The sequence below is a fragment of the Pocillopora verrucosa genome, chromosome 1 (genome assembly GCF_036669915.1).
Source record: "Pocillopora verrucosa isolate sample1 chromosome 1, ASM3666991v2, whole genome shotgun sequence".
NCBI classification, from domain to species: domain Eukaryota; kingdom Metazoa; phylum Cnidaria; class Anthozoa; order Scleractinia; family Pocilloporidae; genus Pocillopora; species Pocillopora verrucosa.
Window position 1 is genome coordinate 17812486 of NC_089312.1, and position 21419 is coordinate 17833904.

A 21419-nucleotide genomic window follows, 5' to 3' on the forward strand; every position below is an offset into this window, starting at 1 on the left:
ATGCAGGAGTCGGCCCTCATAGAGGCTGTAAGCCAAGGGATCCCCGAGAGCTGGACTTGGCAAGCGGGACTCAGACGACCAAATGAACCAAATGTATTTTGTTGCGGCGTACTTATCGGTAGTTCTTGGGTTCTTACTGCTGGAAACTGTGTTTACGCTATGAAGGACTTCGTGCCAACCCCACTAATTGAGGTAATCATAGGTGAAAAAGACCTTCGGAACAAAGACGGAGTCGCCTCGAACGTGACTGAGGTGTTCCTTCACAATAAGTACGACTCTGATACTCAAGACTACGACTTTGCACTCTTACGGCTCGCAGATCCTGTAGAACAAGGCCCATTGATGTACATTCGTCCAGTCAAGTTGCCCCCTGAACAATTAGACTTTGAATCAGGGACGGTCTGCTTTGTGTCTGGGTACAGAGCGCCAAAACCCGGAAATAACTCTTTTACGAAACTGATAACCGTTCAAATACCTATTGCAAGTGATTACGCATGTAAGAAAGCTTATCAGGATCGCACCATAACAGCGAGAATGTTCTGCGCAGGTTTTGAGGAAGGCAATGCTGTTGCTTGTCAGGGGGATGGGGGAGGGCCGCTAGTCTGTAAGGATGGTAACAATTGGTATTTAAAAGGGCTAGTGAGCTGGGGACGAGGTTGTGCTGTCCCAGGAAGCTATGGAGTTTATGCGGATATAAAAAAGGCTATGAAGTGGATAGAGAAAATAACGGGACTTTCAGGAGACGAACCTGAACACTGAATCTTATCGTTGCATTAACGATAATCGTGTAATAATGGGCATCAGTTAAACTTTCATGATTTTTACAACGACACATTCTCATAAGACCACACGTGCCATTGCTCAATTGTTTTAATTAAATTTAAAAAGTCGGGAAACAAACTGATTATCGCATTTGCTTCGGAGCATCAATTTAACCTTTCTCCATGAGACAATTTTTCTGCGTTTTATTTGCGAAATTTTCATCAGTGTTTAAGCAAAATTCATTTTCATCAGAGTGTAAGCAAAATTCATTTTCATCAGAGTGTTTAAGCAAAATTCATGTTGTCAACTGTCGCTTGTCACCAAAGATTTGGATTTTATTGCGCACGTACAAATTTATTCAAAATCGTTATAAATCGATACGGACTATATCCTGTGTTTAAAAAATTGGCTACAGTTCTGCGCTTTTCAGTCAGTACATCATTACGTTTTACTTTGAAGAATTTGTTAAAATGACCTGCTATGCAATGTCGTTTCTCTGAGAAACGACACGCCCCCAGTGGCAGATGCTGTAAGAAAAGATTCTAACACATAGTAGAAAGATTGAGGGTAAAAATGTTTACTTTTATGATGTTAGCCTTTGTGATCCTTTGTTCTCAGCTATTTGGAAACAACGTCTCAGGTAAGTCAACTATTGTAATGATATCACTTGACAAATCACAAGAACTGCAAATCTCTTTCAAAAATTCTTTTGAATTCCTTTCTGGTAAACAGTCTCTTGAAAAATAAATTGTTGTCATATTTTAGCTAGGATTATGACTGCAGATACCGATTTTTGGGGTCGTTCGCCCCCTATCATTTGATTTGTACACCAGTTTTCTAGCTATCATCTTTGCTTTCAACCTTCGATCCAATTTCTTTTATTCGTGTACTTCTCTTAAAGTTTTGACACACATGCTTTGATTCATATTTTAAGGGGCTGGTGAAAAAAACATAACTCTAACCAACATCACAAATCAAAATATGCAATGTTCTTATAAAGCAATTGACCTCATTACGCAGGAAAAGCTCGTAATTGTTGGAGGTAGGGATTAACTTTTTGTATTTTTAATTTGTATTATTACATTGTTTTTTTTTTATTTTTCATATTTGCTTCTTTCAATCGTTATTTTAAACTACAGGCTGTTAACAGAACTTATGCCTTTTAGTGTCAGTAGAGCTATTATAAGTTATATTAATATTAGCTGGCGAATCAAAGAATCGGGTATCCAACAATTGTCTCAAGATCATAGAAAATTCAAGTCATTATAGCTTTTGGCTTTATGTAGAAATTGTGCTGAGCTTTGGCCATTACACTCTCTCTTGCTCAGCTTGCAACGGGACACCTCCTCATGTCCCTTGGTCACCGATGCCCTCAGTTCCTGCACCCTGCATTCAAGGTAGGTTGACTCATACTTTCGGTCAAGCACCTACCTGGGAGGGTGCGATATGGCTCTGAAATGATAAACTAAAACGCGAGAAGACTGTTGGAACCCACAAAGACGACATACTGGTAAATTGTAACCAATCACAAACTAGATAATGGTCAAATATTGGTCGCACAAAATCAGAGCTCTTTTCCACCAAAGGAAAATATCAAAAAGGAAGTCTTGGAGAATGACTCGAAGTAAAACAAGTGAGGTATCTAATGCGCAAAATAACCTGACTGACAGAATCTTTGAGGTTATGCATCTGAAGGCTGAAGGGATGACGTGAGTGTTATAACTCATTATTAACCCAAACCCCGAGAAACTGAAAACTAATGAAATCTCTGTTGGTAATTGTTCTTTCGTTGCATTCCCCGTTTTCAACTTGTTTTTTTGTGACGCAGGCAATACATCCGCACCTGCTTGGCAACTGCAGCCGAGTTCTATCGTCGGGGGAATTGAATCCAAGAGAGGTCAGTGGCCATGGCAGGCTGGACTGAAGCGATCTGCATCGGAAAAAATCTTCTGTGGTGGCTCGCTGATTGATCCTCAGTGGGTATTGACTGCTTCTCACTGTTTTTACGAAATGTCCAAATACTCCAAATCGGGAAATATACCCCACATTCAGGTATCGTTGGGAGAGTACAATCAAGGAAAAAAGGACCCAGAGGAAGTGAATGAAAACGTCGTAAAGCTCTTCCTACATGATCAATACGACCCACAAACTTTAGATTACGATGTTGCGTTGCTTAAGCTTAAAAATCCTGCAAAATTAACCAAGATTGTAAGGCCTGTCTGTCTTGTGGACGAGAAGATTGACTTTGGCCCTGGAACTAACTGTTTCGTTACAGGTTTTGGAGTCACTGAGCAGGGTGGGGAAGTGTCAGCAAAACTACAAGAAGCGAACGTACCAATAGTGGCACAACAAACTTGTCAAGCAGCATACAAAAATAAAAAGATCACACCCAGAATGCTGTGTGCAGGCTATGCTAAAGGAGGCATTGATGCGTGTCAAGGAGACAGCGGAGGACCGCTGGTTTGCATGAACAACGGCAAGTGGTTTCTAAAAGGAATCGTAAGCTGGGGAATTGGTTGTGCGAGGCCTGGTACTTATGGTGTCTATTCAAACGTGAAAGAATTCTTACCGTGGATTCGCAATATCATAAACAGCGAGGTGGAGGACACCAACCTGACTTGATTTTAAGAAATTCATGAAAATTTGATAATTTATTTTTCCCGAAGGAAAAACTGAATTAAACTGAATATCATTCGATAAATCTTTTGTTCCTATTCATTGGCCAAGAGTGTAAAAACTGATCGTCCCTTACAGTTTCGGTGTGCTTTATTTCTAGTGATCCACGCCCCTATGTATTCAATGGTAGATTGCTTTCCTGAGGTGTTAGGTGAAGATTCCCGAGGAGTGATTTTAAGTTCAAACTCGATGATCCGTAGTTTTCCCGAGCCTTTAATCTGAATGAATATCACATTAAAAAATCACATTGAACTGCTATCACTTGAAGGATAACCTAAAATCTTAGATGCAGAATGAAATTCATTCCCCTTTTCTATCGTGTACAGTCAAAATTCAAACCCCTCTTCAGGGGTTTAATCATAAACCCCTGAAGAGTGAAGCGATTCACGAAACAGGCTTGTCGGGAAAATGTAGTTGCGTCCTTTTTTTCTCTTAACACACACACACACACACACACACATATATATATATATATATATATATATATATATATATACATATTCATATGTATAAATATAAATATATATATATATAAAATGGAGGGTAATGTTTGAATGGTATTTTCTAAGAGATGCCAAAGACAAATTTTTAGACAAAATACTTTCCCTTTTGAAAGAAATTGGTGGCATAAGAAAAAGGTTAGACACTAAACTTGAATGAAAAATTAGAGACGGATGCATTTATGCCTTCAAGCGCAATGAAGGCAAGTTAAAATTCTGAGTAAATTGACTCGAGACTTGAAACATGCACCGCAAGTAGTCGGACAGTAATTCTGATTTTATGTGTAATAAATGGTTCTGTAAATAACGAAGAATATAAACCTTTAAACGAGACACTGTGCTTTTAACTGCCTTGGTTCTTTCGCAAAAAAAAAATACATTGCCTGAACGGATCAAATAGATATAATTCTCATGTACTCTGATATCTTCCTTCATTTCATTTTCACAGAGTCAGATGACTACATGATCAATATCTCCTCGAGAGAGACATATCCTGGCTTTAATCATCAATTACTGGGTAACTAGGGGTAACCAGAAGAATTAAGTAATTTTTCAGAAGATTGTTAGAATATCTTAATTGCTGACACAACTTGAGAGTTTTCTATCTTTTATGAAAGGACGTTACGGGCCACACCCAAAGTGTAGAGCCACCAGCAAGAGAGGGAGGACAATAGCTCACAACACAAATTAACAAACAGTATCTACTACGGTGGAAGACTACAGGAACTATGAATCTCCAGGTGATTTCTTTTTGGGCCTTCAGAAAGGTTTAGTGTCATTTATTAAAAATCGTATCGAGGAAGTAACCTTTGTCCCTCTTAAACAATTTCAATATTGTGTGCGATTAGGAATATCTTTGAATATTCAGTTGATCAACTTTTCATTAGCCAAATGTATACGTTTAAGTGTAACTATCTCTAAGTTTTTTTGAACAGAGACCTGAAGATTTCAATGAGGAATTCACAACAGAAACAGTCGTTCTTATTACGACTGTGAAAGTGATATATTAGAAGGCATTAGATATAACAATAGCGTTATATTTGACAACGAAAACAACTATTCATTGTTTTTAGAACAGGGACTTTTCTGACACAATTTTCAAGATAAGTTATGAGATTTGAGATTGAAAAACTTTTTGGCTTTCCCTCCAAGTAACAGTACACCTGTTAAGTGAGCGACATAGGCAATCAGATGTAATATATTGAATAAGAAATACTGATTACAGGGAAAACAAATGGCAGTTCGGTCTGTTTGATAACCGAATATTTCTTATCGACTCACTTTTAATTTAGGAGATTTGCCTATCGAGGTATGGTTACCTTATGTTTACGCTCCTGGTGATCAGTCTCGCTTTGAAGGGTAAGAATAGTGTATACATCATCTAAGTACTTTTAACGAACGAATCAAATGGAAGAGAATTCAAAAGATAGTATCTGTTTAACTCTTGAAGGTAGAGTCGAAATGTTGATTGACCAAATCCTGGTGATCATATAAACCGGATTTTAGGCCATTGCTACTCTAAAAGTGTTAGAATCGTTATGAAAATATTGTTTTTGCTTTCCTGTATATTTAATCTTGTTGAAATTTAAATACTTTTAAGGGCTCGCATATGATGAATTCGACAAAGAATGTGTTCGTGTCCATAATCAGTTAAGAGCACTCCACAATGCTTCTGCCCTTTGCTGGTCAGAGTCTTTGGCCGGGGAGGCCCAGAAATGGGCTGAAAACTTAGCGAATAGGGACCGTGTGGAACATGATTACCAGGATCTTATCACAAAGGGCCAAGGAGAAAACATTGCTTGGATTAATTCGACAACTGAAAAGTGTGAGGGACCTAAAAAGCCTGGCTGTGTAGGCTGTGGAGATATTGTAAAGAAGTGGTACAGCGAAGGAAAAAATTACGACTTTCAGAAAGGTGCTGCGATTGATCCAGGTCAACCTGTCCATCACTTCAATCAGGTAATGTACGAATTTAAATTGCTCAAGCTAAGGGCAAAGTACGCTAGAATGAAAATAGATTTCCGACTAACTGTTTGTGGCAAACAAAGCTAATTACATCTCTGTTAATTATGTCTTGGTTTTCAGTTTCATCAGTAGAAACCTAAGTCGAAGACGTTTCAGTATAATTATCTTACCATACAATGGGTTCGCGATAAGTTGTTGCCCATAATTTATCAGAGCCCAGACGCACATACAGATATTTTTTCCTTGCTTTACCCAAAGGCACCATGATCTGTTAGAAGTAACCTAACGCGATTAGTGGCAGCTCAAAATGTTATTCTCAGATTTTATCAAACATTGTTTTCCACGTACATGTTACGTTATGCCACCCGGCTGCTTAAAACCGATTTGTCTGTTCACTTGAACACAATGTCCTCTAACACAGATTGTATGGAAGTCCACAACAGAACTAGGGATGGGGAGTGCTCGAAGTAATGAACATGGCTTGATAATAGTAGCACGATATAGTCCCATGGGAAGCACAGGTGGAACTGTTTCTTTTCTGCAGAACGTCGTTCCTTCAGGTGCGTTTACTAAAGATTTTCGTAGAATGATTGAGATATTACACCTGCTCTCATTGGTCGATAAGTGCGTTGAGGTGAAAGAACATAAACCTTCTGGTGATGCATGAGAATCGTGGGTAGTTTTTTATAAATATCGTAGAGCAGTAGCATACATTTCGCGTGTTTCTATAACACTCGGCTAATGAATCTTCCACAGTTGTAGAAACCCTCAGCTACATCTCAGGTTTACTAAACTGACTGGAACTCTCCGAGCCCCTTTTTAGTTAAAATGTCTGCAACACGTGTAAGGACGGACATAACATTTTCGTACATATGGAAATAAACGGAAAAAGACTATTAAGTTTGGATAGATAGATGATAAATAAATGGGCAAATAATTAATCGATGAACGATTCGGTTTCGAAACGTCTGTTACAATCCGATAAGTTGGTTAAACCTAAATAACTTCGAAGACAGGAAGAATATGATGCATGTATGATCTATCTTTTAGGTCAAAAATCTGGAAACGTTTCTCTAGATACAACAGGTAAAAAAAAAAAAAAACAGGCTACCATGACTACTTAGCAATCCCTCACGAGAACTAAAGGTATATGCACTGATTGCAAAATTACTACTCTAACTTACTCTCGCTATCATCCTAACAAATGCATTTCTTACATTTTATTCGTCTCTTCCGTAAAAACATTCCAAAAAAAATTGCACACAATTAATTTTTTTAGTAAATCATTGCTCCTTTCCAAACATAACAGATCAAAATACAAAGTCGAAGCCAGAAACAACTGTAATAAAGATCACCAAAGTCGTGCAAAGTAAGTAAAAATACCTCACTTCACGGCGGTGAGGACCCACTAGAGTTAATGGGAAGTACAAAATGGACGCACAAAGAATTTCAATAAACAAAACATCAATATATTTGTGTTAGATGGAGATGATATCAATGACTCGAAAAACAATCATGGCGTTTATGATGTTGGTGATGTCGTTTGTGTGTAGTTCTCGTATTTGTCTGAGGTAATGTTTATGTTATCATAACGACGTTCATTGAGATATGAAGCACGCGGGAAGTTTGGAGAGCACGAAAGATGCCTCTAGCTTCTTGAGTGCTCTCCAAACTTCCCAAGTGCTTCATATCTCGATAAACGCACAGCTGACGTATGAACCAATTGTTTTATAACATTTTCAACCCGAAGGAAAATCTTTTCTCGAGGGATTTGTTTGCTGACGTCATGAGCGTGCAAAATAGGAATATGAAGCACGCTCGCTGAATTGAATTTGATTAGACAAATTTACTAGCTATGCTATAAAGCTGTTTAATTCATTCCTTACAAAAGTCCACTAGTTAACTTGGTTCCTTGATTTTCTTAAAATTGATTTCTAGAATTTCCTCAAGGGATAAACCCAGAAGAAAATGAGACGCAAGGTAAGCTGAGTGTTTTTTTGATTTCTCGTAGTTAGCCCAAAAGTAGTTCCAGTAGAAAAACTGAGTTACAATCATATTATTTCTTACAAAATTGAAATGAGACGAAATATTGGTCAATGCCAGAATATACTCACACGGCGTGTGGTTTCCGTCAGGCTATTCGAGGGTGATTATTTGCATACTAAAGGGAATAAGCCTACTTGGTTAGAAATATGTATGGATTATCAGCGACGACTCTTAGCGCTGCCCCCCTCCCCTATGACCTCAACCTCTAAAACATTATTTGAGGGGAGAATGTAAGGAGGATGGAATTATAAGTATTATAAGGGCGCAATCTGTATAAATATTGACATTACGATCGAAATCGAAACCAACAATATACAAGCTTCATCTGCTTCAACCTTTGCTCATGCATATTTTTCCTAATTTCGGCCCGCCCTCGTCACCAGCCCCTACGACAAGCTCTGGACCAAACGGGAACTCCATGACTTGTGGAATCAGAAAACCCAGCCGTATTGTTGGAGGTGAAGTCGCATATCCAGGTGCCTGGCCGTGGCAAGCAGGATTCAAACGTGATGCAAATGACATAATCTTCTGCGGAGGATCCCTAATAAACAAAGAATGGATCGCCACTGCGTCTCACTGCGTTTATGACTTACTCAGTATGAACAAAAACGCTGTGTTAGTGGTGAAGCTGGGTGAGTTTGACAAGGCGAATAAAGAGGAGCAAGAAATCTCAGTAAAAACAAAGAAAATCATCATGCATCCAAACTACAATTTTAAAACATTGGATTACGATATCGCCCTTGTGCAACTGGAGGAACCACTTAAAGAGTTTAGCACATACATTCGACCCGTGTGTATGCCAGATGGTAGCGAGACGTTTGACGAGCAATCAAAGTGTTACGTAACTGGATTCGGAAGAACACAGCAAGGAGGAGAGTTAGCCGGAATGCTGCGCATGGCAAAGATACCGCTGGTTAGCAAAAAAACGTGCAAACAGGCATATAGCGAGAAGCTTACAGACCGCATGATCTGTGCAGGTTTTCCCAAAGGAGGAATAGACGCATGTCAAGGAGACAGTGGTGGACCGCTGAGCTGTTTACATGAGGGCCGTTGGTATCTGACTGGCGTTGTCAGCTGGGGAGTGGGATGTGCTCAGCCTAACGCGTATGGTGTCTATTCCAAAGTACAGGTGCTGAAGGACTGGGTGCAAGCTACTATAAAGGCTAACGAGTAGTAAATCAATGTCTGAGATAAACACATAAATTCAAGGTTAAAGAAGGCATACGTTAAAGCTATGGATGGCTCTTTCTCTTGAAATGAATAAATTAAAATTGCAAACTTAAAAAGAGGTGCTCCAGATAGTGTGTTATAACTGACATTACTTCCGTTGATAAATAATCGTCCCGATAAGAAAGCACTTCCCATTGTGCCTTTTCCTTACACAACCCTGTTTTATACTATACAAAAATTCCGGATCAGACAAGAGTGGGGATGGTGTTTTAAATCTCATTTTCCACTCTAATTTCCAAACCACAGCTTCTTGTTGAGAGAAAATATTGCGAGTATCAAGGAAAATGTACAACTCGAAAACAAGATTACCAACTCGCTCTCTCACCTGAGGAAGTTAAACAGAAATCACGGTTTCGAGGATCAAAAACTACTCGTAGACACCGCTAAACCTAAGGACACGTAGAAGCATAAAATAATTTCTCAATCACTGCGAGGCTCAGAAAAACGTATTGAAAACCACAGCATGAAATATGAATAACTAAACAATTGATTGCGAGAGTCGGATATCATTACGATGCCAAAGATAACCCCAGGTCAGAGCCTGAAGACTTAAAAAGTCATTACAATCTGCCGTTGGAATTAAAAGAAAAAAGACTCATACGAAAGCGCATAAAAAAAAAAGATGCCACTGAACGGACAGCAATAGAGAAATGCAGACATCGCAACGAGGCTGACAACTCATACCGTGATCCTTTGAGAAATCGTTAAAAGTGTCATTACGAGGCTCAATCAAAATTATGGAATCAAGAAGACGAAGGGACATTTGGTTGTCTTTGCTTTGTTATGGGTACAATACCTGTAACAAAGTTACAGTTGTATCTGACTATGCTGTGTGTAAAATTTGGTTAAGCAACACATTAGAAAATCACTGTAAAACAAATTACTTAAACATCTAGACTTAACAATAATAGAAACCTGAGCACTTAACCATTCTCGAGAGAGACATGTTCAACAAGCGTTTAAGCTTCTCATTCATCCACCTGTACAACTTTATTCATCTTGTGGCACAAAGCACAACCTCAGTTTTCAATAATAAATAACATTTGAACTCGATCACTATATTCAACAAAGTGAAAGTAATGAGGTGAAACAAAACTGAAATTTCGACACGAGGAAAGCTACGTCGAGAAATGTTGCGTTAGCTTGGCTGGAGCAAGGCTGACTGGTGAGTGGACCAATCTTTTTTATTAAATTTATATCAATCAAACTATTGAACACTGGGAAAATATCACTCTACTATCTTAATTTTTCTTTTATCACATTGTAAGAAATGTCACATTACAAAGAAAGTCGGACACCGGTGAATCGTTCCCTATTAGGAGATTATAGGCTCGATTCCTGCGATTAAATGTTTCAATAAAAAAAATTTAACTGAGTAATACTTGAGATTCGGTTCAATGTCTTTCAAAATAAAACTTCATGATAAGAGTGTTTCCATAACTTTTCAATGGCTCAATTGATTCAAGTGCTAGCTTTCTTCACACACCCTCACCTTTCATACACCAACTGGACCAGACCTAACGGATCATATTCAATCTAAGTACATACTTCTTCGGCTGTACTTAAACTGAAGTATACTAAGTTGCACGTGTAACTGACAGCGCAAAATAATGTCTAAGCGTGCATCACCTACAGTCGCGTTATCGCAGTCAGTTTTAAATCAATGATCAATTTGTTGGTCATGACAAGTTTTTGAAAACGATCTATGGCTAATGTATGCGAAACGTAAATTTTACTGCGAGGATTTTGCTTTCAAAGCAGGTAGGTTTCCAACGAGAGACACCCTGTATTTCAATTTCAGTAACTTTAAAGTTATTCACATTGATATCAAATCACAGAGCAGAGATGCCGCAACATACGAAGTGTGCTTCGGTTTGCAATCCGTAGAGTGTTGATCTTTTGGTTTTAAATCATGTTACATTTTACAATAGGTTTAGCGGATCATCATCAGCCCAACGACATGCTTGTTTTTGTGGTTTTTCAAGTCTTGTTCACCCTGGGTACTGTACATAACACTTTTTCTCTTCGTTTATTTTATCATGTGAAGCCATTATAAATGTCAGTATTATTCATAAATAAAAGTGATGAGGACGCAGACCAAAAGTGTTTTTAAGTCAAAATAGATTTGTAGATCCAGCAACCATGTTTAAGTAATCCTCTAAAACCTATTGAAAAGTTTCACTTACCAGTATTTCGGTGGTGAAGTTATGGTATGGAAAAACTGGTTAATTTTGGAATGGGTAATAAAATGAACGATGATACGATAAATGATAATCGTGACATATTCTGTTCTCCATTAATTAAAAGGCCTGTTTTTAAACACCGCTACTTATCTTTATTGAAGATGATTGAGCATTACCCACAACAGTTTCCCAATTTGAACACTCCACGAAATATTTATGTTACTTAAAAGATGTATCACAAGTGTGAAGAACTTGTTTCTTGTTAAAATGAATTCTCAATGTCAAGCGCAGATGTTTGTAGTCAAAGGTTGATTCAAATAAGAGGAAATATATGTAACGAAACCGGTGAAAGCTGAAATCTAAAATTTGCCTCACAGGCTCGTCATTCGATATTTTTGACGAAAACTGCTTAATTTCGACCAATTTATTGAGAAGGCGACATGGTGTTCCAGACCTCACTTGGTCAGAAGCTCTCGCAGCTGATGCTCGCACATGGGCAACTTTCTTGGCTGAAAGTGACACTTTCGAACACGATTATAGCAGTATGCAAGACAAACACCAAGGAGAAAATTTGGCTTTCTTCAAGCCGTACAAGGCGAAGTGTCAAGGACCCAAGAGGGACGACTGCGTTCAGTGTCGAGAGATCGTTGACGGCTGGTACGATGAGGTCAAAAATTATGACTTTGGAATGGGAAAACCCAAAACGCCCGGGGGCGTGGTAATGCATTTTACACAGGCAAGTACCTGTTGGTCTAAGAATGAATTACGAATTCGTTACCCAAAAAGTAGGAAAAAAAGGGAAAAAAGGAAAAGGTAATTGTTTTTCCGTTTTTTCCCGAGAAAGAAGATACACCGTTAAGGGACTAAAATGGGTAATTCTACCCCGCCAAACACTTTCCCTTTCTTTAATCCTTTCTCGTTCGGGTTTGGATTACATTCTCTACATTTTAGCGAAGATATAAAAATAATTTATGAATATTTCCCATGAATAAACATACTAGACGAAAAATTATTATTAGTGGGCCGGGCTTTTGTTTTTGCTTTTCCTACCTGATATTGTTGAATGATTTACCAAAACAAAGACATCAACCTTTACTCTTATTAGTTTCATTGTGCTCAATAACTTCTCGCATTATAAAACTGGGATGTGTTTTTTATAAATGTTCATCTAATTATAGGAAGTATGGAAAAACTCCCGTCAGTTTGGTATTGGAACTGCAAAGAGCAACAAGTACGGTTTCATAGCTGTGGCTCGGTACAGTCCTCGTGGAAACAGAGGGGGACCCGCCATTTTTAAAGACAATGTTTTTCCTCCGGGTATATATTGTTATAAATTAATCACGACCTATTTGCATTTCAATGAGTCCTCTGTGTAGCCATAGCCATAGACACTCTGGTATCAAATAAATCTCGTTCGAAAGAGAGTTGTCAGATTCATTAGCTGGCTAATCATAATATGATAGGCAAATATTCACCATATGGTAAAATCCAGGGGTACAGGTGTAAAATGCGTGGACGTGAGTAGAACGTCTGGCTTCTATTTTGTGGCCTTTTCAGGGATTATTAGGAAGTGTCATTTCTGATGAACTCGGTAGGAGGGATCTTAGTTGAAGGAGCTTAATACATAACAGAAAGAAAATAGAGGTACAAACCATAAGATATTGAAAAATTGTTCTCAAAAATTATTCTAGTGAAACTGGAATATTGGGTACCTAACTATGTTATGTATTTCAAAATTTAGGAACCATTTCAGACCCGACAGCTTCAGTCAATACTTCTACCCAGTCCCCTCCAACGCCCACTAGGCCAGGGACTCTTCTTATGAACGACGCGACTGCTGCCGCTACCCCTGCATCAGGTAAAATTATGATTTAGTTAGGAGACCAGCACAAACCTTAATAGCTTCTTTTTTATGCCCTTTAGCCTTTGTTTGCATTGCTTAAGGAGCTCCAGACCTCAGAATTTCGCGCTCTGCCTCTGAGCCACTCGATGTTACATGTAGCTAAGCCATTAGTCAATTCATATGTGACAAGCCTCCTGCATTTAGTTATAATCAGAAATCAAAATCTGCCATCTTTCTCAAAGACAGCTTTATAATCATTCAAAAAGTTAGAATTACTAAGAATAGGCCGGCTCTGTTCACGCATGGCATTTGATGGTTTGTCATGGCGCTTTTAATGAGTAATATATTTCTTCTGAATTAGGGTCAGTTCGCAATTAAACGTAAAAAAAGTATAATAGAGTATTCAATGAAATGAACCAGCCATTTTTCAATGTCACACAAATAAAGTAAATGACGTTTGGTTTTTTTTTTGACAGGCGGAGGTAGCATCCCCACTCCACTGCCTTCGGCTACTTCACCAAACACTGGTGTGCCGAAAAACGGCAGCGCTACTGTTTTTCCGCCAACTCGAGAACCACCCGGTAGGGTATCAACATTAAACTTTTAACGTGAGAAATGTACTTTCAGGTTTTTTTTTTTAATACGATTAATGACAGAATTATGGGAAACTTCGAGAATGAATTAGACAAAACTTGATACGTAAATTCTCAATGATAATTCTTGATAAAATAATCAATTTCATTTCTTTGGCTTAATCAATGGCACTTCATGAAAAATAATTTTCTGACAGAGATGACGTGCTGAGTAATTCAGATCATCAGATTACTGTGCAATTGACATTTTCTTTCTATGCTGCCCAGGTCCTGCACCGAAAAATAACTCTCAGTGCCAATATTTTGTGGTGAACAGTACGACCTCCACTTATGCCGTTGTTCAAAGTGAGGCTCTCCACAGAAAATTTATGATATATTAAGATAATCATTGTAAGCATCATTTATATTCATCGAATTGCAATTTAGGGGATGGAAATAATAGAAGGAGCTGTTCAACATTATAAAAACATATGCTAATTTATCATATTCTCTTTCAATGGGGGAAAAACCAAAAGACATTTCAGACTACTCACTTCTGAATAACGTATAAGGTAACGTCTGTATCGAATACGCCAACAGAAGTATTACACCTGAAATTTTAAAGGATACGAAGATTTGTTTTCTTGTTGGTCTATTTCATGCTGGTTCGTAACATATTGTGATCGCTAGACTTGCGGTTGATTGTTGTTAATTTTGCCATTGTTACCTTTTAGAATGTCGTGGTAGACCTAACGTCACCTTAATTCCCGAAGGTAAGAAACCTTAAATGGTGAAGTGTTTCTGGCGATACCACTAAATCGTGCCAGATCTATTTTAAATGAGGGTTCCATCAACCCGTAAATTAATGTTAACCCTGCGCAATGAAAACCTCTTTGAAAATTCGGACAACTGAATGTCTGGTCAGTTCTAAGTTATCGTTTATCTGCTGCTATCAACTTCGCTATTTCTCCTAGCTAGTCTTAGATTCGTCCATATTTCGTAAGTTGGCCTAAATAAGACAGAACTAGATCTCAGAGATCTCAGATCTTTGGTTAAATCATGAATAGCCCTTTTTATATGAATTTCCTCTAATTTCTTTTTTGAGATCTAACTCTGATCAACCTAATCCAGAGGAGAAAAAGTTCACTGTGTGCATATTCATACCTAATTGAAAAATTCGCATTTATGCCCTTAATCATTCATTAGAAAGTCACCAATGACGTTGACTTCTTTAAATATAATTACCATTAAGTCACAATATTAAAAACGGTCATAGCGATCGAGGAGTCACCTTGACTTGCTTTTATTTTCAACAAGTTAAACTTACCACATATTTAAACCTGGTAGGTACCGCTCGCCCGACAAAAACAACAAAAGAAACGAGTAATGGAGGAGGTAACGGCATGCAAAATTTGCAGCAATCTGCATGCTGTTACTTTTCGCAAAGTAACTGATTCCTCACGTAAATTAGATGCACTATTCTCTTGTCAAGATCCTTTTTGTTCTTTTGTTAAAATCCTTTTTTCTTTTTGTATTCTTTCGTAAAAATCCTTTTTTTTCCTCTCAAGTTCTTTGCTCTTTTAGTTATTCTTTGAACGGGATACGGGGGGGAACAGCCTTATGCGCATTAGCTGTTGAAATTGACCCAGCCCAATTGATACGTTCTTAATATGAGGGTTATTTCCAGGTTTGACCGAGTGAACATATTGATAAAACAGCGATAAACAAAAAAAAAACAATATAGCTGAGTTATAATTTGAGTCTGAGTTCGTTTAGGCTTAAATTCGCTCTTCACTATTTCGACTTTGTTCATGGATGGGTTTTGTTTTGATGGCGAGAATCATTAAATACCTTCCTGAAAACAAAAAGTTTAACAATAGCTTCTGAGTTCGTCTTTCTAGCTCTAATGGAAAGCATATATCTAACCAACTAATATTGAAAATAGTTCCTATTAATTTATTTAATACAGCCCAATTAAATAACCAGTAATCAAATATTACTCGGAAACTGTTCATCGCATTGGATAGGATCGCGATAAAAGGTGAGAATACCATCAACTTTGAAACAAACTGTTATAATTTTCGTTAAAAATCTAATTTGAACTTGCATTAAATAATTCAAGTAATAGATTTCAGGTTCGAGAAGATTCTAATTGCACTAAGTATTATAAGTAAATAACAGAATTGTTATCAGTAGATACTATGATAATTATAATACTTAAATGATGAAAGTAACCATCGGACTAGACTTCAAACATCCCTTATCGAAAGGAATAGAAATTAAAACAAAAACAATCTTTTTTAAGAGCTATAGAAACAGAAAAAATGATCACATACCGATACGAAACTCACAATCAAAGTTTGAAGCTACAATAAGAGAAGAAGCTTTTCAGTGAGGCGAATCGCACGTTTCTATCACGTGAGACTCTCACGTCATGCCATTATATTACTATGACTAAGATTATGGTGATTTTCGCGTGCTTTCCTCGCTGAGAGGACCAAAATCTCTCGATCACGCTTCTTATTTCCTACGTTTTGATATTTGAAAGTATGTCGTGGGTAGGTCTGGTTGTAAAAAAGACTTTCCAAGCTTTGGCGGGAAATATTTTTCGGGTCAAAAATGTCATCTGTGGTCTTTTGGAATAATTTTTCCTTAGATCTCCGATACTTATAAAGTACCTTCAAAAAATGCTTACCAGCTGTTCAATGCATTTATTTCTCGATGAAAATCGATAGGGAATATGACAACTCCCAAACCAGAACAATCTACGGGAATAACAACAACTCAAACAGTCCCAACAACAGCGCAACCAGAAACATTAACGACAACAAAAACCACGGCTGGCTCACAATCAACAAAAACCACTGCCCCGACCACTGGAACATTAAAACCAGAATCAACAACAGCTACAACTGTTAGTCCTGAGGTAACGACGGACGAAACAACCATGACCGCTACCACAAAACCTGAGCTAATAACTACACAAACAACCACAACCACGCTGAAACCAGAACAGACATTCCCAACTTCCTCACTGTCACTAACCCCACCAGAAACAACGGCAAGTACAACTACGACGAGTAGTTCAGAGATCACAACATCAAAACCAACGACTACGCCTCCTCCACAACAATTTCCGGCAACTACGCCTGCACAGACAACACCAACTACAGGAACCACGATGAAACCAGATCTGACCACCACTTCATCTACACTAAATTCTGAGTCCACAACTACAACTGGGACACCCACAACTAAGAATCCTCCACAAACGTTTCCTGAACAGACAACACCTACCCCAGGAACCACTTTAAAACCACAGATGACAACTGCTTCCTCGACAGCGGGCCCAGAACAAACAACTTTGACTACGACTACCACAAGTAATCCTCCACAGCAATTTCCAACAACACCTGTACAGACAACATCAACATCTGAGACAACAACAAAACCAGAATTAACAAAACCGTCATCCACGGGAAGCCCTGGAGAAACAGTACCCACAACTACTCCTCCTCAACAGTTTCCGACAACAGCTGCACAGACAACGCCAACGACTGTAACGACTACAAAGCCAGAGTTGACGTCACAAACGATTTCATCTGCTAGTAAACCATCAAGATTATCAACCACCGCATCCACAGAAATAACAACAAGTCAAGGGGCAACAACACCGACTGTAACAACATCAACAGGTAAAACAACAGCCAGACCAACAACAAAACCTTCCACTTTATCCAGTGCTCAAACAACAACTGGTACTACGTTGTCAACATTGACATCAACAACAACAGTAGGACAAGAAACAACGAAACCCACAACAAAACCAGGGATAACAAATATTACGACAACACAAACGACCAAATCTACGGTTACAACAGGTACAGAATGTCACTGCAAGACTGGAGAAGGACACGGTGTGTTCACAAGCATGAGCAACCATGATTTAAGTATTCAGTCGTGGGAACAAGTACCGTTTTTGGTTGGAATCCGATGCGTCTACGAGAATTGACTATACGTCAAATTTTTGGCCAGCTAGTTTTTCAAAACCCATCCAATTCAAGCTGGCATCAACAGTAGAAGAGGCTTTCGAGTGTTTTGCGCTTTTCTAATGCCTTTGTTATGCATCAGAAAGTTACGTTACATTTAAAGGTATTTCTCAAAAACGGCACTTGTTACCCAACGACGGTTCCAAAATCTTAGGAAGGGCAGAAAACGTGAAATAGATGCATATGTTATACGAAAAAAATATAAAACCACCGCTTGTGATTGCAATTTTTGGAAAAGGAACTTAACATTGCGGATCTGAAGGAAGCAATAGTTTAAAAAGCAATAAAAAATTGTTTGTGAACGTGCCTTGGCCGTTACCAAGTGCTCTGAATAAAACCTGTCTTACCCTATACGAAAAGATGAAATGATTTGACTTTCATGATCATCAATTAAGCATGTTTCCTCGTTAATTTCATCTTTTGCAGAAAATCTATCTATCTAAGCTATCCATATCTCACTACAAATAATTCTTTCAACATCGTGATTAGATTTCAGAAAAATTAACTCATAAACGAAGTGGTGGTTACCGGAAAAAGTTTCTTGTCGATTGATTTACCACGAAATGTTCATGGAATAAATTTGATGGCCACAAGGGCATCATCAATTCATCTACTGTAAAACTAACACGGCTCCTCGGCTGGTTGAATCTCGTAGTTTTCTGGTCGATAGGAATGGCCTTTTCTTTTCGACAGTAGCAATAGATTGTTTACATACTATGTTCAGGTAATTCAACAGGACAAATGGCCGACAACGAGTCCAGCGGCATAATTAAGCATTCCATATAAATGAAAAGCCTCGAACAAGCCCATCCATGCAGTCAATTTCACCTAGAAACTAATACAGTGGTCCATACACCACAACATATTTCGCATGGTAGAGTTAGTCGTCTGCTTCGAGTTCGTGCAATACCTGAATCATGATTGAAATTTATACATAACATTAAGAATTAATTAATGAAAGCGAATTGGCGGAATAATAGTTGTCAAGTTCATTGAGAAACCACTATTATTGAAATAAATTTTTTGTTTTTTCTGAAATATAGGTCCAAAGCCTACCTCAGTCCCACTGACGACGAAGCCTCTGCCTTTAAACCCATGCGAGCCAAATCCTTGCAAGAACGGTGGCACCTGTGAAGTAAAGGAGGGCAATGCCACCTGTACGTGTCCTGAGGGATACTGGGGTCCTCTTTGTCAAGATAGAGGTATGAAGCCTTACGTATGGTGGTAGACCTTTTCATGCAGCTGCTTCATGTATACAGAATATCTTGCCTGAATTGGGCGACATAGGTTGATAGAACAAATTTTTCCGAGTTTTATTTTCATTTATCACTTTTTTGCATACATTTTGCATCAAGATTGCTTATACTCGATTATTTTGTATACTGATCTGTGTCATTTGGAATTGACTCTTAGCTCTGTTACTAAAAAAGCACTATTGGTGATTGAAATCATTATCATTAATGCATGAAAATCAGGCCTGGTAGGCATGGTAAAAGCTAATATCGTCACAAGGGTCGCAAAACTTCATTTCTTTGAGAAAGGTAATATTGTGCACCGCTTTATTTTCTCCGTAGGCCCCAATGCTGATGAAAGTAAAGATGCGTTGATGCTTCACAACATGTACAGAGCAATGCACCAGGCCCCGTTGTTAACTTGGAACAAGGAAATGGCAGCAAAAGCGCAGGACTGGGCCGACAAATTAGCCAGAGAACAGAGACTTATACATGAGAACGAGAGTGCGACTGATTATGGTGAAAATCTGGCCGAGGTTGGCAGTGATGATAAGGCATTACTGCGGGCAATTGATGCATGGTACACCGAAGTGGGACTGTACAACTTTAAAGAGCCTAAATTTTCAAAGGACAGTGGCCATTTTTCACAGGTAAAAGATATAAAAATGTATGACAGGATTATAAGCGATGGTATTTGCCTACCAGGAGCGTGGAGCGTCATAACGTTTTGTGTTTTAGAAACGCGGTGTCGCTGATAGACTCAATCAGACCCCAACCAACAGTTTATGCTACATACCTAGACTTTCACTCAAAAAAACGAGCACTGTGATAAGTTGATTCTTGGTCTTGTGCCCCTGATCAAATTTAAATGTATCCCGACCGAGATACAATTGCGCAATTGTTGCCCGCGCGCCGAATGCAACAGCTCGTTTTTCCCATAATTATGATTATTTAAGGGAAAGTATAAATATATGAAAGCAAAGCACTTAATGTATGGTCCCTCCGGAAACAAGTTTGTTTTGTTTTCCCTCGAGTCCTTATGTTTCTTTCGACTTCGTCTCGGGAAACATCAGGACTCTCGGGAAGACAAAAAAAAAATTGTTTCCCTCGGGACCATACACTAATTGTACATTTTTATCTTAATAACTATCTCAACTAATGAAAACTCTTCTCTTTCTCCTTCCTCCCCCCTCCTCCCCCTTTCCCCCCTCTCTCTGGATATTCACCTGTACCGCACATTCAGATGTTGAGAGAGAAGGATGGTCGATTCTAAACCACCCTTTGTTGCTGTTGTTCCTGTATATTGCTCGAATTTACTGTGATGCAAGATGAATGAAGCGCATTAAATATCTCTTAGGGAACCTGACTATGATTAACTTTGCCCTTTTTTTTTTGCTGCACTTCTATTCAGCTTTCTTACCTCTGAGGAAACGGTGTACCCCTTGTTAAGTGAAGTACGTATGTTTTATGAAAAGTTCCGTCTCTCATTTCATTAAGCCGTTAAAAATGGATCGACTAAGTTTTTGTATTGCGTAATATTTGTCAGTCGTCTAAATGATTTTTTTTCCTTTTCAGTTGGTTTGGGGTGCTTCAAATGAGCTTGGAATGGCAAAGGCAAAAACCAAAGACAACTTAAATGTGTACGTGGTGGCGCGATACAAACCAGCCGGAAACGTAGTCAATCTGTTTGAATCAAATGTAAAGCCTAAACAGTAAGATTTACGACTAAAAAGAAACTTTAACTTTCTCTCAATAACTTTTTATGGAAGAAAATCTGAATAGGGCGATGTTAGCTGTAAATGCAGATGATATATGGAAACACATTAAGTAAAGTTTCATTTACTCCTTAAATTTGTTGTCTGTTTTCTCTCCTCGATATTTTGTCAATTTATTGACTGCACCATGCATTTACGAAAAAAACTCTTAAGAGTTATTATATTTAGCCAGCTTTATGTTTTCAAGGGAAACGTCTCTGTGTCTTCGTCTTTCATCTTAACCATGAGTTCCGACAGCAATATCTGGGATAAGTCGATGCTCTCAATATCACCTTATTTCACTCTTCTCGGAAATCCCGGAATGACGCACATTCAGTGATTGCGGAAAAAATAAAGCGGTCTTTTGATAAGTAATGTCTGGTGCCGCTCAACTATGACAGTTCGTTTAAAGTAAAACAGTAGGAAAACCCTAATAAAGAAAATCAAATCTTTGTTAAAATAAGATTTATTTTGCTGAGAAAGTTATATTTCACCTCCTTTAAGGACACAAAATATTTTTATCCCTATATCACTTAACTCGGATGACGTGATATTGATGAAATTCCTAGAAAAAAGGAAGGTCAAATCTAGAGGACCAAATTCGTGG

General features: G+C 38.3%; 2 protein-coding genes across 2 annotated transcripts; both read left to right on the forward strand.

The window, feature by feature from the left end:
• LOC131799746 (transmembrane protease serine 9-like) lies at positions 1-9143 on the forward strand. The gene is made up of 13 exons (XM_059117446.2): positions 1-756; positions 1381-1402; positions 1697-1804; positions 2049-2159; positions 2591-3381; positions 4613-4678; positions 5231-5297; positions 5539-5897; positions 6325-6463; positions 6954-6989; positions 7213-7272; positions 7842-7883; positions 8333-9143. Exons 1-13 carry the CDS (start codon positions 1-3, stop codon positions 9121-9123), a joined length of 3348 nt encoding a protein of 1115 aa, XP_058973429.2. The 3' UTR covers positions 9124-9143.
• A 1108-nt stretch (positions 9144-10251) lies between these two features.
• LOC131799745 (mucin-2) lies at positions 10252-20867 on the forward strand. Its single transcript, XM_066170931.1, has 12 exons — positions 10252-10344; positions 11111-11179; positions 11740-12098; positions 12541-12679; positions 13104-13220; positions 13682-13786; positions 14066-14143; positions 14512-14550; positions 16513-17658; positions 18870-19028; positions 19401-19708; positions 20634-20867. Exons 2-12 carry the CDS (start codon positions 11140-11142, stop codon positions 20772-20774), a joined length of 2631 nt encoding a protein of 876 aa, XP_066027028.1. The 5' UTR covers positions 10252-10344; positions 11111-11139; the 3' UTR covers positions 20775-20867.
• Positions 20868-21419: the final 552 nt, after the last annotated feature.

Coding starts and splice junctions, on each gene's coding strand:
- LOC131799746 (XM_059117446.2), top strand. CDS start 1: ATGCAGGAGTCGGCCCTCATAGAGGCTGTAAGCCAAGGGATCCCCGAG. Junction 5,298..5,538: donor GATCAGTCTCGCTTTGAAGG/GTAAGAATAGTG, acceptor AATACTTTTAAG/GGCTCGCATATGATGAATTC. Junction 6,464..6,953: donor GCAGAACGTCGTTCCTTCAG/GTGCGTTTACTA, acceptor TCTATCTTTTAG/GTCAAAAATCTGGAAACGTT.
- LOC131799745 (XM_066170931.1), top strand. CDS start 11,140: ATGCTTGTTTTTGTGGTTTTTCAAGTCTTGTTCACCCTGG. Junction 12,680..13,103: donor AGACAATGTTTTTCCTCCGG/GTATATATTGTT, acceptor TTCAAAATTTAG/GAACCATTTCAGACCCGACA. Junction 17,659..18,869: donor CAAATCTACGGTTACAACAG/GTACAGAATGTC, acceptor TCTGAAATATAG/GTCCAAAGCCTACCTCAGTC.